The sequence below is a fragment of the Macrotis lagotis genome, chromosome 1 (genome assembly GCF_037893015.1).
Source record: "Macrotis lagotis isolate mMagLag1 chromosome 1, bilby.v1.9.chrom.fasta, whole genome shotgun sequence".
Taxonomy (NCBI): domain Eukaryota; kingdom Metazoa; phylum Chordata; class Mammalia; order Peramelemorphia; family Peramelidae; genus Macrotis; species Macrotis lagotis.
The window spans coordinates 265,829,222-265,848,050 of NC_133658.1; the positions used below are offsets into that span (position 1 = coordinate 265,829,222).

The window sequence follows — 18,829 nt, forward strand, 5'->3', positions numbered from 1 at the left end:
TAAAAGCTAACTTGAAGTTTAACATAAAAAAAAGGAAAAAGAAGATCTTAGCAAATGGTCCTAATACTTCCTAGCAAACAGAGAGAGAGAGAAGAAATGGAAGCAGTGTTAGATTTTTATATTCTTGTGCTCAAAGATCACTGCAGTTGATAACTTTAGTCATGAAATTAAAATATGCTTGGCTCCTTGAAAAAAGAAAAGCTATGGCCAATTTGGATAGTATACTAAAAAAACAGAGTTATATCTTTCCCAGAAAATATCCATATAGTCAAAAATATCATTTTTCCAGTAGCAATGTATGGCTGTGTAAATTGCATGATAAGAAAAACAAATTTCAACAGAATCAATGCTTTTGAATTGAGGTATTAGAGAAGACTTTTTGAGTCTCTTGGACAGAAGCAGGGAGATCAAATCAGTTAATACTTAAAAAAATAATTCACCCTATTCAGTGGAGAGTTCAAATACTGAAGATGAAGCTTAAATACTTTGGCCACCTAGTGATCAGATGGTACTCATTGGAAAAGACTCTGATGTTGGGAAATGTTGAAAGTAAAAGGAAAAGGTGATGTCAGAGGATGAGATGGATAAATAGTGTCATGGAAAAAACAAACATGAATTTGGTTAGATTTCAAGAGATGGTAGAGAGTAGGAGGATTTAACATGTTATTTTCTTTGGGTTCATAAAGAGTAATACATTACTAAATGACTGAACAACCTTTTATTCCATTTGGCCAATTTTGCTTTTTAAAACTTTATTTCCTTCAATATTTTATGGGTATTTTTTGCTAAGCTGTTAATTTTCTTTTCATAATTTTCTTGCATTATTCTCATTTCTTTTCCCAATTTTTCTTCTACTGCTCTTATTTAATTTTTAAAATAATTTTTGTCTTTTAAAAATTTCTTTATGACTTCTAGGAATTCTCATTGGACTTGTGTTCAATCTGTATTTCTCTTTGAGGTTTTGCTTATAGATGTTTTCTTATCATTGCCTTTTTCTAAGTTTATGCTGTGAGCTTCCTTATTACCAGATTTTTTTGTTGTTATTGTTTGCTTATTTTCCAAGTCTATTTCTTGACTTTGAACTTTGTATTAGATTTGGGCTCTTCTGGGGCAGCTAGGTGGCACAGTGGATAGAGCACCGGCCCTGAAGTCAGGAGCACCTGAGTTCAAATCTGGCCTCAGACACTTAATAATAATTACCTAGTTGTGTGGCCTTGGGCAAGCCACTTAAGCCCATTTGCCTTGCAAAAACTAAAAAAAAAAAAAAAAAAAAGATTTGGGCTCTTCTCACTTGGAGCATGATAAGAGAAGAGGGGAGGGTCACTCCCAAACTTCAGGTTCTTTTAAAGACCTTCTGTTTCCTTAACTAGTTCTGGGGTGTTCTGTACATATTCTGTGCTTTCTATGTGTTCACTTCTCTTCTAGATTGCATTTTGACTCCATTACTAACAATTCTTTCTGCTATGAAGCCATCACCAGGAATTATGACTTCAGTTCTTTCCCCCTTCCCCTCCCCCTCCCCTTCTCCCTCTCCCCTTGCCTCTCCCCCCCTTCTTCCTCTCTCCCCTCCTCCTGCCCTGCCTCTCCCTCTCCCTCTCCTTCCCCCCCCTTTCTTTCTCCCACCCTTGGCATTAAAGCTTCAACTTGGAATTAGGTAACTTGTAATGAAGTTGTTGAGTAACACCTGGTCCGGTACCTGCACAGTGACCTTTGTAAAAATCTCTTTCTGATCATTTGTCCAATTTTTTTGCCATCTCTGGGCTGGGAGCTCCCCAAGTTACTGCTGCTGCTGAGGAACAAATCTCCTTTGAGGCCTAAGGCTGGTGCTGCACATTGACCTAGTCCCCACTCTGGTGTTACAGTACTCTTTTCTGGTCTCCTAAGTTGCCTTAGCCAGGAAAACTGTGTCACCTTGATCTCTTGTTATATATTCCACTCCAGAATTTGATTTTTTAAAGTATTTTAAAGTTATTTGGATGAGAATGTTGGCAGTTTGGTGGTAATGATGTTTCCTCTATTGCTCCATTTTGACTTCACCTTAAGATTATTTAGAATCTGTTTTTGTTTAATTTTTTTAAATTAAAGTTTTCAATTTGTCATGTACTTGGCTCATTGCTATAGTTAAATATGAACTCTTTTAAAAAAAACACAGCAAAACAAGCTTATCTGATTAAATCTTGGCCAACATGGCTGACTGCATTATAAATTCTACACGAAGAAAAATAGAAAATTTCTGATTAGAGAAAAATATATATTGCAGGAGGGAATAAAGAAATTGTTTGAAGTAGATTTGAGCCTTTTATTTGTATTTCCTCAAATAGTGGGAACAAAAACTTTATTCTGAAAGACTGCATAATATATTGAACTCAGAAAACATGAGTTTCTATCCCAATTATTTTATTTACTACTTGTGTGACCTTGAGTATGTGATTTAACCTTTTTAAACTTGAGTTGCTGTACCTTAAAAAAAAGAATCAGGTTGTACATTCTCTAAGGCCCCTTTTAACTTTTAATTCTATCATCCTAGGCACTATCCCTAAATTCTTCACTTTCTGCCATCAAATTATATAGGCACATCTTGGCTTTTCAGTGCCTGTAGAAACAATACAAAAAAAAAAAAAAACCAGTAGAACTATGGCTTACTTCCAGTTCTAGCTTCAAGGTCACCATGAGTCAAACTCCCAGTCCTGGAGTGATCATCTCCAGCCCTTAAAACTGGGGAGGATAAACAGTATAGGAAAAAATGTCCATTTCTTGGAGCTGAGATAGTTCACTAACATATAACAGATAAGGATGGCCTAGAAGAGCAAGGCACGGAAGAGAATAGAAGCAAGAGAATAGCAGAAAGGACTATTTCAGTCTGCCCAGTTTTAAAGTCCTAGGAAGCCACTCAAAGAGGCTACCTCACTCCAGTGGTAGGGGATAAAGCAAACACCATAAGAGACAACCTGGTCCTGCTCAAAGTGTAGAGAAACAAAGTTTCTCCTTTGGTCCATTTGTTCATATACTTTCAAGGTTTGGGGAAAGAAACTATTTTACTTACTTATCACAAGGACTGAATCTTCCAACAGAGATACTACTAAAAGCATATACAGATATCCAAACCCTATCATCCTTGCAGCTGCCACACTGATTCCAGGATTTTGGACTCTGGTGTATAGCAAGTTAGTCGAACTGAAAAATCCAGTGCCTTCTAAACCAAAGGTTGAGATCAGGATATTTTTCCTACTTTAATTGGAACTTTTATTTTTATATTAAAATTATATAAAATTTTATATTAAAATTTTTAATTAACAGAAACTTTTTTTTCCCTCTCACTCTTGCCTTCTTGATGCATTGAAAAGAAAAAATAGCAAATTCCTTGTCCAACATGCTGGGTCAAGCAAAACAAATTTCCTCATTGGTTGTATTAAAAATATATATTTAAATCTCAGTATACATCCTGAATTTATCATTACTCTCTTAGGTGATGAACAGCATTATTCATCAACATCCAGAATCTTGGGGTCATTGTATTAATCAGTGTTCATTGAGGTGTTGTTTTTGTATTTTTTACAGTGTTGCAATTATATAAATTTTGCCCCAGTTATGTTCATTTCATTCTTCTTCAGTTTATCCAAGTCTTCATACTTATTGATGTTACAATATATATTGTTCTGATTCTTCCTACTTCATTCTGAATCAATTCAAACAAATATTTCCATATCTTTTTGAAATCACTTATTTCACTGGGGCGGCTAGGTGGCACAGTGGATAAAGCACCGGCCCTGGAGTCAGGAGTACCTGGGTTCAAATCTGGTCTCAGACACTTAATAATTACCTAGCTGTGTGGCCTTGGGCAAGCCACTTAATCCCATTGCCTTGCAAAAATCTAAAAAAAAAAAGAAATCACTTATTTCCTAATTTCTTCTAGTGTAAGAGTGTGCCATTCATGTGCCATTACTTGTTTAGCCTTTGCTTAATTAATAGGCATTTCCTTAGATTCCAATTTTTTTGCTACAACACAAATAGCTGCTATAAAAATTGCTTAACATTTAGAACCTTTTCTCCTTTCTCTGAGTTCTCTCAATAATAATAATAATAATAATAAATAATTTTTAATAAAAGCAGAAATATCCTATAGGCAGTGTCAAGTAATCCACTTTTTTATTGTCAATTGGTTAGTATCTAAGAGTTCCCTAATCCTCAGTTGCTATTAAGATTCTAAACAACCAAAATACAGCATAAGCATCAATTTCTAAACAAACAGAAAAGATGAATTTCATCTCTATTTTAGGTAGACAGCCTTGAGGGCCTATAAATCATAATATTATACTAATATGACATATCAGAATATGTAAAAAGAACACAATAGAGTATGGCAATTTCAGATATGATATGTAATGTTATATACTCAGATGTAGGTGTATATATATATATGTGTATATATATATATATATATGATTATTGAAACCAACTATTGCTACAAGATAAAATTCAAGAGAAAGAACATATACCACCCATCATTCCCATAAAAAGATTCATTAATCACTTGACCAGACATGGGATACTATGAGTATCATAACAGTCTTCATATCCATAAAAGGTCAAGGTGGCAGCAGAAGCTTAACCAGTGAGGTTAATTTTAGACAGTACAGTATTTCTTATATGAGCCATTCATTATCACAATGTGCATAAAATCATATAAACATTAAGAATAAGTAACAAAATCTGTCTTTCCATACTTCCGCTCTACCTTCCCTCACCAGTCTGTCTAAAGAGGGTTCAGCTTCCAGAGTGCACACCAAGGTGATCATCTAACTTGCTCAATGCCAGGCTTCCTCCAAATATTAGAGGAGGAAGATGGGGAACCTGTTGTTCATCAGGTTTTTTGAGAGAGTTGGACAGATTCTAAGACACTGACCACTACATGGTTTATTCCTCTTGGAGACATTTTTTAAACTCTTTAGGACATAGGCTTTTTCTGGTTATCACCTTTACAAATTACCTTTACAAGTATAACAGAACTACCCTGCTCCCCACTGCCTGGACTAAATGTTTATATTTTAACCTTCCCCTCATATACCCTTGGGTTCTTCAGTACCTTAAGGGCTTTAGGGGTATCTAGACTTTGTAAATGGATCTAGTCCCCATTGATAGTGTTCCCTCAGATCCCTTTAACTACTAATAGATGAATTTTTACATAGAACTATTTACTTCAAAAGGTATAATCACAAATATACAAATTCACTCCCCCAGTACATGAGAAATGTATTCCTCCCTCCTCCCTCTCCCTCTTCCCCATAATCTCAGTCTCTGGAGAGAGGAAGGAGTATAGGTTCATACCTGAGCTCAGTTTCAAGTCCAAGACCCTTTTTGAGCTCTAGTCTCAGACATCTTGGCTTTTCAGTGCCTGTAGAAACAATACCAAAAAAAACCCAATAGAACTATGGTTTACTTCCAGTTCTAGCTTCAAGGTCACCATGAGTCAAACTCCCAGTCCTGTGGTGATCATCTCCAGCCCTTAAAACTGGGGAGGATAAACAGTATAGGAAAAAATGTCCATTTCTTGGAGTTGAGATAGTTCATTAACATATAACAGATAAGGATGGCCTAGAAGAGCAAGGCACAGAAGAGAATAGAAGCAAGAGAATAGCAGAAAGGACTATTTCAGTCTGCCCAGTTTTAAAGTCCTAGGAAGCCACTCAAAGGAGGCTACCTCACTCCAGTGGTAGGGGATAAAGCAAACACCATAAGAGACAATCTGGTTGTGCTCAAAGGAGCCCTTAAGAGGGTCTCCGTGTTAGGAGAATGGGGTGTGCACAAAGAAATCCAGGTTACACAAGAAAATTACCCCTACATAAGGGTGGCTAGGTGGCGCAGTGGATAAAGCACCGGCCCCTGGAGCCAGGAGTACCTGAGCTCAAATCCGGTCTCAGACACTTAATAATTACCTAGCTGTGTGGCCTTAGGCAAGCCACTTAACCCCATTTGCCTTGCAAAAACCTAAAAGAAAAAATTACCCCTACTTGTAGAGGTCGTCACCTCTACAACTCCCCTCATTTCCTTCTTCCAAACCTGCATGTCTGCTGGCTTTTTGTGGAAGATTGCCTGTCTTTGTATAAATAGGGGTCTCAGGCTTGTCTGCTCTTCTTGAGTAGGCAATTGAAACAGCCCTTGTGGCTGTTACCTGTTTTCAGATTATTTTAGATGATTCTTGCATTATAAACATTATTGCTTGGAAGAAGTTTTATTAAGCTGATAGAGCTCCAAGGGCATAAATTGGCCAACTGACCTACTTTTTGCCTGACAATTGGAAATTAGCCCAAGCTTTCCAGTTGAGTTCCCACAAATCAGCATTTCTTCTCCTGCAGGTGACCTTTTCACAGCTACATGTCAACTCAAATCTTTTATTTATTTGAGGCCTGTTTATATTACTCAAAATTCAGAACTCTCATCTCTGAGATCAGGGTAAAGATTTCCTAGGTGGCTATCCAAATGACCTATTTATATTTTAGGTCAAGTCAGAAAATCCTAGTTTAAGATTCATCAGAGCAGGCCTGTGTTTGGGAGGATTCAGCACTCCCCACTCCCCAAAGGACATTCCCTTGGTATGTAAAAATCTCTTTAATCTGTTCCTTATGAAAAGGGTCAGTGACTTCTGCCAGAGCACTGATCTCCAGGGTTGGCAGACCAGACCTATCCATACTCTTTAGGTAATCAGTTGGAATCGTAGTTTTGAACATAACCCCTTAGGAGTCTTCATCTTCTTGGGTGATCTCAACCCATTCCATTACTCTCCAGAAATGGATGGGATTTCCAAGGGGCATGTCAACAGAGTCATCTGATTTTCTTGTTGGCTTAGAGAGACAGACAAGGATACTGGTTCAAACATCATATGTTCTCCTTATACCCTTTCCTTGCCTATCTCCTATTCACCCACTTTTGGCAGAGCTAACAGCTCAAATCATTAAATGATTGTCTATTGATCTGATAACTTATTTTAGTAGGACAAGTGCTTCATTCTGCTAGGGAGGCAGAAAAGAATAGGCAGTGATAAGGTTTATTTTAACATGGTCATGATATCCACTACTCATTCAACCAAACAAGTATTTATTAGCACCCATTGTATGCCAGGTCTTGTAACAGAGGCTGTTGATACAAATACAAAGAATAGAACAAGCTTGCTACCCCAAAAGGAAGAGACTGTTTCCTAGGGGAATTCTTTCTCAAGTAATGGCCAGAGTTTAGGTCATATCTTGCAGATAGGAAAGGGGGATCAGTGTGATCCATTGTGGTACCTTTAATAATAACAATAATAACAATAATAATAGTAATAGAGAATAGTAAACATTTATATATCCCTTTAAAATTTGCAAAGTGCTTTACATATTTTGTTTGGTGTTGATCCTCACAATAACCCTAAGAGGTAGATACAATTATCCCCATTTTGGAGCTGAGGGAACTGAGAAACCATTTAAGTGACTTGCCCAGTAAATATCTGAGGTGAGATTTGAACTCCGGTCTTCCTTATTCTAAGACCAGCATTCTATCTATCATACCACCTATCTTGGTTAAAGAAAATCAATTTCTGTACAAAATTCTAGGTCATGCAAAGTTATAACAGGGTTAAGAATCAAGTCATCTGAGCACCAATATAATGGGAGGTCCTTCTATAACCAACATCATAAATTGCTAGGGAGGTACCTTCCCATACCCACTTATGATCTCTGGCACCCTGGTATCTTGTAATTTGGTCAGTGATATTGCTTCCTTATCTTTGAATTCTATGACTTGGAGCTGATGATACAGGCAACTGAATTTAAGATGAACTAAGCTTTTTTTATGCAATGGTCATTATAGAAAGAATTCTTCAAGCAAGAGAAAGCAGCAGTGCGTAAAACAAAACAATTGCATCAGATACTGCTTCAAGGTTTCATTTCATTCAATCCCTCCAACAACCCTGTGAAGGTGGGAACATTATTTTAGCTTTATAGCAGAGGGAAAGGGGAAGGGAAAAAGGAAGGCAAAAGAAGGGAAGAAGCCTGTCCTATATGATTTTAAAACATTAAATATAATCTCATTTGATCCTTAAAACTACCCTGAGAGGTAAGGTGATATTATTATTCATACTTTACAGCTAAGGAAAAATGAGACAAACAGAGGTTAAGTGACTATCCCAGGGTCATACAGCTAGTAAGTTGTGAGGTTGGAATTTGAAATCAGTTCTTTCTGACTAAAGCCCAGTTCTCTGTCAATTGTGCCATCAACTGCCTCATGAGAAGAATGAAGCTGAGTCCTGCCTCCAGGAGTGATACTCTTGCAGAATGACAAAAGCCCAGGTTTCTGGTCCAGAATCCATTATTTCATAATGAATTATGGCTGCCTTCATTTTCATAGCTCCAAAGTCTTACACAGCCCCTTTCACTTAATAGGCCCCCAGACAGTGTTGGCAGCATTGAGTTGTAAGTATACCATCCATTCTGTGTACAATGATGTCTTCTTTTGCTGCTGATGGGATTACCATTTTTACTCACACATTTCTGTGTTTTTCAAAGTCTTTGCATATTCTTTTCCTGACTTAGAGGGTGAGATGTTGTTTCTCAATCCCTCATGTTGTCTATATGATCAATGATCTTCCCTTTCCTCTTTTACTTCTTGGTCTACCACGTATCACTGCCTCATTAGTTTCTACAACTCCTATTCCCTTCATTTTCTTTTTATTTACACAATAAGCATCAAAGCTTGTGCTACAAGACTCCAACATTAGATTGTCAGTGATATGAGAGGCTTCTTCTAAATCTTCAAGGCTTAAACTGCCATCATAAAAACTGAATTACTTTTTGTAAGCTCCAGCTCTACCATCTTAAACTTCTTTCTTCACTCAAAAATCAGTTCTAAGTACTGTTCACTTTATGGTTTCAAGATTTATAACTTAAACACTACCAACTTAGCTTTCAGAATTCTTTCCCAGTTTATGTGGACAAATTCAGCATCAGCTACCTGACAAAAAGAGAATGTACGTCAAATTTTCCCAAAACTACAACTACAGTATCTTGTCAGTGGAATCATTAAACCCATATTTGTCTGTATTATCTTTGCTTGTATTCTCTTCCCTTTCCCCTGCTGTTTAGAGAAATGCCTGTACAAATTCTTCCTTTACACATATTACAAAAGAATTGTAAACCGTTGTTGGGGAGGGGGGAGATATCTGTTTGATGTCTCAGAAGATTGTACCCAACCATTTACAACCTCATAAGTCTTTCTTTGAAAACAGACATATGAATTTACTAAGCATACAGAAACAGCATTATGTATTGATTACACTGAAGAAATGTTAGCTCCAAAACAAATAGAACAAGTCATCAAGAAGCATTTATTAATCACTTTGGATAGATCACTAGGTTAAATATTTGTTAAGTAGAGAGAAAGAGAAAAGCAGTCCTAAAGCTCTCACATTACAATGAGGGGGATAACATGAAAATAATTACATATATATATATATGTGTGTGTGTGTGTGTGTGTGTGTGTGTGTGTGTGTGTATACACACACACACACACACACACACACACAATACCAAGGGAAGATCATCTTAGAGGAAAGGCACTATATGTAAGTGAGGAAGCTGTGATCTGGAGAGGTTTGGGATCACAAAGCTAACAAAGGTCTGAGGGATGATTCAGGCCTGTGTCTTCCTGAACTTTTTCTCATTACCAGGTAGGAGGTCTTTCACAGTTCTTTCCAAGTGCTCCACATAAATGACTGGCCTTACCCAACCATCACTTTCTTTTTGTTTTCCTCAGTCAGTTCTAACCCTCGGCAGCACCTCTTCTCCTAGGCTTCTCTCCAGAATGTAGAAATAGCGATCTTCCTGGAATCTGGAGACTTGACTGACACATATCAATAAGAGTTTTGATGATTACCTTGTGTTTTCATTAAAATGATTAAAAAGTGAAGACTTTAGTGGGAGTTTGTGTCTGACCTGCATCTTCTTTCCTTCTTCTAGAAGCTCAACGATATTAACTTCCTGGAAGATGGCAACACTACTTGCCAGCCACACATTTACACGGATGAGGGAGAATTTAAAGCAGCTGAATCTCTTAGCTCACTTGCTTTGACAGAAAATGACCTGCCTGAAGATTTTCTGGATGATTTAGGATCAAAAGGAATTGCCCTTGAAAAAATCTATTCCAAATCAGTCCTTCTGAAATAAGGCACATATCTGGAAAATTGGTAGTCATACCTGAAGAGGCCTTACTTTATTAAGGACAATTTTATTTCTTAATTCAATCTATTGGACTTCTGTGAAAGTTAGTTAATGATTTGAAAAATGCTGGGAATTCTTGAAACAGGAATAGTAGGCAAGAGAGAAGGAAGAAAGTTGGATTAAAGAAAGAACTTGTTTTTCTACAGATATGAATGTTACTGATAATGGAACTTGTTCTATTTTATTTGTTTTATAGCTATAAATATGACTAGACAGATCAATAGTTCCCTATGAAGTTTTTTGAATAGGATTGATTTAAACTAGGGACAAATAAAAGAAACAAAATAATTTCCCTTGCTTTTTCTTGTTTTTCAATATTTGAAAGTTTTATTATTTATTTTGACATTCTTTTCCTTTTAAATTTTAATTTCAATTTTTCTCCTTCCTCATCCTCTCTCTTGCCTACTGAGAAGGCAAGTAAAATGATATCAATCCACATGTAAAATATATTTCCATATTAGCCATAATTTTTTTAAAAAACAAGAAAAATAAAGTGAGAAAATTATATTTCAATTTGCAGTCAAGAGTTCATCAGTTTTATCTATGGTATTGAATAGTTGTTTTTCATCCCAAGTCCTTTGGATCATTGTAATAGTGAAAGAAGCCATGTCTTTCACAAATTGATCATCATAACATTTCTGTTCTTGTGCACAATGGTCTCCCAGTTCAATTCTTCTCACTTCACTTTTCATCAGTTTATGGAGGTCATGCCATGTTTTTTTTTTTCTGAATCCACTTCCTGTCATTTCACCTAGCACAATAATACTCCCATCACATTCATATGCCACAACTTGGTCACCCATTGCCTGACTGATGAGCATACTATTTCCAATTTCTTGCCACCACAAAATGAACTGCTACAAATATGCCTCTATGTCTAGATCATTTTCCTTTTTCTTTGATCTCTTTGGGATGGAGAACCAGTAGTGGTATTTCTGCACAATTTTATAGCCTTTTGGGACTAGTTCCAAATTGTTTTCCAGAATGGGTGAACCAGTTCTCTAAGTGTACCAGATTTTCCCTCATCCCCTCCAATATTTGTCATTCATGATAGGTATGAGGCAGTATCTTAGAGTTATTTTAATTTGCATTTTTAATCAATAGCGATTTGGAGCAATTTTCATATGACCATAGATAGCTTCAATATCTTTTTTTCTGAAAACTTCCTATTTATATCCTTTGACCTTTGATGTCCTATGCCCTCTGTCTGTATAAATTTCTGTCATAATAATGATAAAATTCTTTGCAGTTATATGCAGAATCATCCCATATAGGAATGTAAAGTTTAACTTTATTAAATCTCTTATGATTATTTGTACATGTTTATCTCTTTATATGATATTCCAATCTTCTGATCCTCTAACATGGAAACTGCTAAATCTTGAAGTATTTTGACTATGACTCACAATATTTGAATTATTTCTTTCTGACTACTTGAAGTATCTCTTTGACCTAGGAGATCTGGAATTTGGCTATAATATTTCTCGGATTTTTGTGGAATCTTTTTCAAAAAGTGATGAGTAGACTCTTTTGATTTCTATATTACCCTCTGGATGTAAGATACTAGCGTAATTTTTCTTAATAATTTCTTGAAATATATTATTTAGGCTCTTTGGGGGGAGCAGGGCTTGCAAGGCAATGAGGTTAAGTGACTTACCCAAGATCACACAACTAGGCAATTATTAGGTGTCTGAGACTGGATTTGAACTCGGGTCCTCCTGACTCCAGGGGTAGTATTCTATCCACTGTGCCACCTTCCTAGCCCAGGTTTTTTGGGAGGGTGATTTTTGCAAGGCAATGGGGTTAAAATGACTTGCTCAAGGTCATACAGCTAGGTAATTATTAAGTGTCTGAGGTTGGATTTGAACTCAGGTCCTCTTGACTCCAGGGCAGTGCTCTATTCATTGCACCACCTAACTGTCCCACCAGTCTCTTTTTTTCATTATAACTTTGAGGTAGTTCAATAATTCTTATATTATCTCTCCTCAATTTGTTTTCCAGGTCAAATGTTTTCTCATATAATAACTCACATTCTTTTCTTTTTTTTTTTTTAATGTCTTGATGTCTTGTGGATTCATTAGTTTCCACTTACCCAGTCCTAATTTTTAAGAAATGATTCTTGGGGCGGCTAGGTGGCGTAGTGGATAAAGCACCGGCCTTGGAGTCAGGAGTACCTGGGTTCAAATCTGGTCTCAGACACTTAATTACCTAGCTGTGTGGCCTTGGGCAAGCCACTTAACCTCATTTGCCTTGCAAAAACCTAAAAAAAAAAAAGAAATGATTCTCTTTAGTGAATTTTTGTGCCTTCTTTTCCATTTGTCCTGTTCTACATTTTAAGAAGGTATTTTCTTCAGTAATTTTTGTGATTCTTTTGCCACTAGTCAAAGGTATTGTTTCTTCCATATTTTTGTGCCTCTTTTACCAAACTGTTCATTCTTTTTCATAATTTTCTTACATCACTCTCATTTCTTTTCCAGTTTTCTACCAATCTTATCTTTTTTTCTTTAATTCTAAAAATTCATGATGGGCTTAGATGCAGTTAGTATTCTTTGAGGTTTTATTTATAACTGCTTTCACATTGTTTTCTTCTGAAATTATGTTTTGGTCTTCCCTGCCACTGTAGTAGCTTTTTATGGTCAGATTCATTTTTTTTTTGTTGTTGTTTCATAATTTTCCTAGCCTCCTGACTTGAAACTTTATGTTAAAGTTGGGTTCTACTCCCTTAGAAAGAGGGAGGCACTATCCCAAGCTTCAGAATTTTTCATGCTACTGTTTTCAGAGCTAGTTCTGGGGGTATGCAAGCTTTTGATGCTTTCAAAATGATGTGATCCTAGAGAGAGATATTCGTTGCTTTCCTGCTTAATAGACATGTATTTGTCTAAGAAGGGACAAGAACTGTGACCTGAGTCCTTGCTCTCTGATGACCAACCATAGATGTTGCTTTCTGTCCTTGAACTGTGGCCCAGAATGTAAATGGCAATAGAATGTCCATCAGTGCCAACTGTACCCAGTGACAGCAAAAGGTCCCCTGTAATTTCTTTTTGATCATTTGTCTGACCCTGTTACCATCTCTGAACTGAGAGCTGCTATTGTGGCTGCTGCTGCCACCACCACATGTGTGGATTCCAGACAGATCTTCCCCATTGTTACAAATTTCTCCATCTAACCTCCAAATTTTCTTAAACCAGAAAAAAATCTCATCCTAATCTTTTGTTGACTCTTGTGTTAGTTTTATTACAAGAGGAATTGAAAGATAAAGACCTAAAAAGAATGCTTCTATGCACTTTTTATAAAATGAACCAATATATGTACATGCATATAAATAGAAAACGTATTTTCTAAAAATGTATGTACATACACACATAGAAAGCTAGGTGGTTCAGTGAATAGAGTGCTGAGCCTGGAGTCAGAAAAATCTGAATTCAAATCTGACCTCAGATATTTACCAGCTGGGTGATCCTTGGCAAATCATTTAACTCCTTTACCTCAGTTTCCTCATCTGTAAAATAAGAAAATGATAAGCCACTACAATACTTTTGCCAAGAGAATCTTAAATAGGATCATAAAGACTGAAAAATGATCAAACATTATGCATAGGTATACTTACATATATGTGTGTGTGTGTGTGTGTGTGTGTGTGTGTGTGTGTGTTGGTTGGTTGTAGAACTGGTAACTTTTTGTCAGTTACAACTCACAAAAAAGCTTTTTAGCAAAAACCAAAGTGGTTATCATCCATCTTGGTGCTAGGAATATTTGCACTGAGAAAGTCATAGATCTTTGAAATTTCAAGGAAATTTTTTTAGGTATAGATTTTTTTCTAGTAGGATTAGTGAGCAATGAATACATTAATATAGATAAGTAAAATGAAGATTTCAATCACTCTTAAAACCTTAATTAAAACTATACAATAAAAGGAATACTATTCCCACAATATGAAACACTTACAGGTCAACCTTTTGGTTTTATGCCATAAATTGTATTTAACAGGTTACCAAAAACTAGGAAGGATTGAGGAGAGTAATAATACAATCTTTATCCATATTACAAGTTTGAGTCTTTTTTTTCCTTTTTACCTGTAAGATATTACATCTGTGTAAGATATATGTCCGCATGGCCTGCTGAAAAAAGTGCTGATATGGTTTGAAGGTTGCATGAATATATAATCTCTGGAATCTGCCCCACTCTCCTTTAAGGAACACTATGATCTCTGCCTTGTAGTGAGAGAGGGGGATGGGGAGGGGAAAGGGCTATGGTTGGGTGCCCTCTTTTTCTTATCTATTTCCAAGACAATTATTAGACTAGAATTATATTTATCTACCCCCTTCAAATACTTTTTTGGCTATAATTATGGAGGGTTTAAAATAGAACTACTTTCTTAGTCACTCTTAAGGGAGAGGGTAACCCCAAGATCTGCCAACCTGAGTCATTCCCACCAAACACTAATTATAGCTTTTTTCAAATAACTAATAGCAAGAAAACACATCTAACCAAATATAAAACAAATAGAAATTATATTTGTTAGCATATGTATATATATGTGTGTGTGTGTGTATGTGTGTATACATAAACCAGAAAATACATGAGGAAATCAAATTAAGAGAGAAGTCTCTAGGATGATAAATCAGGGATATGTAAAAGAATTGGTAACCCCTACATGTATACAAAGTCTCTCCCTTAGAATACCTGGATTTTCATGCATTTTTTTCCTCAAAAATCTGCCACTAGTTTTACTCCTTACCCATGATGGCAGTATCAAATCAACATTCTCTCTACCACATAGAAGTAATGGCTCTTTGAACATACATAGCAGCATATAAAACATATCAGACATTAGTTGGAAATATTATAACATTCATTTCCTGAGAACTCACAACCTTTAATTTAAAGTTGAAAGCAAAATATATTTAATTTTTTCCTTAGGAATTATAAAGAAAAAAAACTATTTTGTTGTCACATGAAGCAAAAATTTTCACGTCAGTATGATATATAAAAAAACAAATAAGATAATTGTGAACCACAATCTGAACATATTAATATCAGAAAGTACATCTGATAGACCAGAGTTAAAGTCAGTATAATTTATAAATGAAATCTTGTGTGTTCTTTTCCCTAACTTTAGGGTTTTAAAGAGATTTTTAAAAGTTCTATTGAATATTAATCTCTTTCTCCTTGCCTTTCCCCCTAACTTCAGTCTGGAGAAACAAACCTGTTTCAGGGTTGTCAACATAATACCTTCAGCAACAAGTCTTGGGTAGACAAGGTTGAAAGAATTTTCCAAGAAGGTTTTTGAATATCAACTCTAATGGTATCCAAATTAAATATTTCCATCAAATCAGATCAATTTTCATTTAATGCTTAGGACTACTGAAAGGTATATTAGGGTGCTCAAAGAGCACTAGTACCTCTAATGTGAGGGCTTGCTGGAGTTCTTTTCATAACTGTTCATCTATCTTTGGGGTCTATCTTTTATCCAACTCTCCCCTGTGGCTCCCAGAAACTGTAGCATCCATAATGAACATACCCTGGTAAACCATCTTGGTAGGCTAGGCAAACCAGTTTGAGGGTAACTGTTGGCTGTCAAACCTGTCAGTGAATTAGGGGGTTTATATCGCAAGCATGTAAAGATTTCCTCAGGCAGAATGAGCAGATGGGAGCAATTTGTTCCAGTAGCCATGAAGGTGGATGAAGCAGGGAATGTGGAATGCTTAAAGCTTGGTCAGACATTGAAGACACCAAGATCATTCACATCATTCCTGGCCATCACCTGTCATCATGTCTTGCAACTGGACTTTGATGACTCTGGAAGAGATAGTGAGGTGGTTAACTTTGTGCATCTCTGCCTCACTTAAATTCAATTTGTGCATGAGTCAAGACATCACCTTGTGATGTCTTTGAAAACAAAGGACTAAAATACCCCAAACAAACCAGCCCAGGGTTATCAAAAATATTAACTGCTCCCAAAGTTTTTGTCTTAAGTATAATTTGCTCTGTTAAAGCTAAGAGGCAGCATAACGCATAACTAGATGGCTTTAATAATTTAAAGCACATCTTAGTCATAGAGACTTGGGACAGGGAAAAACTAAATACACCAAGGCTCACTTTTTGGTGAGTTTTATTTAAATTACTATTGAAAAAGGCATAAACTTTTATCCCCAGTGATTGATCTGGGGGCTTCCTTGTGGGCAAGAACCTAAAAACTACATTGTCAATTTATATCTTTGCTTAGTACTTGTATTGAATAAAAGTTTCTATTCTTGTTATCTGCCTCATTGACTTCTTGGATCATGACTGTTCTTGGGACCCACATGTACCAGAATTAGAACATTTTAGCATAATTAACTAAGATCTGATGATATTAATAATGTGATTGTGGCTTACTACAAGAAAGGATGGCAGTGGCAAAGGAAGGAAGGAAGAAAGGACACTTTGATTACCAGTATAGCTGAATAACCCAAATTATTTAGTAGTACAGGAGCTGTGTATTGTGAGGTGATGGGATGAATTTCGTTAATGAGATGTTGAAACCAATATAGACCCAGAGGGACTGGCTTCATAGGTTCTGTGGGAGAGGGATAAAAGAAGCAAAAATACTGTCTGCTTCACAGTTCTGACTGTTTCTAGTTGTCATTGAGTAGCTGGACACTGAATTGATTAGAATAAGATGAAATGAGACTTGGGGCTAGTTGTGCTTATATAGGATGAAAGGCCATTTAATGGACTTTGAGGCAACCTAGTTAAATATGGGATAGATGATATTCTATAATGTGTCACTCCAGGAAAAAAGGAGGAACCTTTGAAGATGAGGTTTGGGAAAAGAGAAGAGACTCAATGAGATAATTTACCTTCTATGTTGACTCCTCCCTCTCATCTTGGCTTCTGCCCTTGCCTTTCCCTAGGATTGACACTCAGAGAGTATAGTCTAATAGGATGAACCTTCTTCATTCATATTAAGCAGACTAAGCAGTATTTTCCTTACATGTGATCTACCCACAAATGATGAGAAAATAGGATACCTTCTCTAGACCAGAGTTATGGATCTAGTTATCAAAACATGGGGTGGATAACAGAGATAAATGATTGTCAGCCTTTCAGCATCCTATTAAAAATATGACAAGAAAAAGGAAAATGTGATTTAATGCCCAGAGACTCCTTGCCTCTTCCAACTGTTTTCTATTCCAATTTTATGAAATTTTGTGACTTTCAAGGTTGAAATCAAAGTTCCACAAACTCATTTGGATTTCACCATTGGACTGAAATGGGATTGGAGACCCATGCCTGAGCCATGCATGTTTCATATTTTTCAGAATGTGTTGGACTCAATAAATCAATTAACCATTATTCCTGAGGACCCACTCAGTTTAGATGTGGAATCCTTATAAAAGGAAAAAAATTTAGGGAAACTACATTTTGGACAGAGACCATAGGACAGATACTATCAATAATTTAAATAGTACTTCAAGGTTTGCAAAGTGCTTTACATATTATCTCATCTGATCCTCATATCAACAACTTGAAATGTTATTTCCATTTTACACATGGACAGACTAAACCCAAGATGTTGAATAACTTCCCCAGGTTCATGTACCTAATAAATATTTGAGGCAGTATTTAAGCTCCTGACTTTAATTGCAGGTCCAGAACCTAGCAGAAAACAGTACATCTTAGTATCATAGTTGTTAATCAATCTGAATGAAGTAGAGATGGATTTGGTAGATCTGTGTTTGTGTCTGTGGGGTGTGAGAGTCCCACTTTGGGATATTTTGAGATCATCTCAGGTTAATATAGTGAGAAAATTTATTTGGAGATCCCTGATATACCTCAAATATCATATATTATTAAAACAAAATAAAAAAAAAAACCCTGGTCATCAGTGCTTAGTTTGTATCTGTGTATCTGACATTTGCTTCTGCTCCTCCATGAAGCTTAACTCAATATCAAGTGAGCCCTTGAGAGAAAAAGTACTTTCATGGTCCTCTCACTGGGCTCAAACTTTGGGCCTGTGTGATTGCCTCATGTTACAGGAAAGAGCAACTCATCATTTATACAAACTAGAGCTGTTTCTGTGAGCCTCACTAAATGGTCCAGAGCCTGGAAACTCATAGATAGATCATCCAGGGGTTCCCCTAAGGACTTTGCCAATATAGTCAACTAATTGTATATTTGCTTGGGTCATGCCAATATTTACTTGCCTTCTCACCCTAAACATCCCTCGCTATGTCAGCCTCCTCCAATCTATGAGTACCTCTGGGTCTTTCACTTTGAGAATGGACCCAAGTTGGTCACACAATCATTTCCTTACTGGCTCTGCTTTTGACTCCTCAGGCACCTCTATCTGTTCTCTCACAGTTATCTTCTTCTCACTCCTATTTTCAGAACCCGTTTATATATTGTCTACCTCATTAGAATATAAACTTCTTGAGGGCTGGGATTGCCTTTCTTTTCGCTTGTATTTATATTCTCAGCTTTAATAGATGTTTGTTGCCTACCTACTTACCTACAGGTTCATTTTCTTTGAAAGAAAGACAGTATGTTCCCCTAAATCTAATGTTTACCTTTCTACCATATGGTTTGGACAGATCATC

The 18,829-nt window shown here is 36.4% G+C and overlaps 1 protein-coding gene across 1 annotated transcript in view; it reads left to right on the forward strand.

Moving 5' to 3' along the window:
* Window positions 1-11,796, forward strand: part of LOC141504965 (cadherin-like protein 26) — a 62,377-nt gene extending 50,581 nt beyond the window's left edge. Inside the window, exon 18 of the mRNA XM_074210395.1 lies at window positions 9,987-11,796. Coding sequence (XP_074066496.1) covers window positions 9,987-10,193 — 207 coding nt within the window. The 3' untranslated portion in view covers window positions 10,194-11,796. The remainder of the gene's footprint in view (window positions 1-9,986) is intronic.
* Window positions 11,797-18,829: the final 7,033 nt, after the last annotated feature.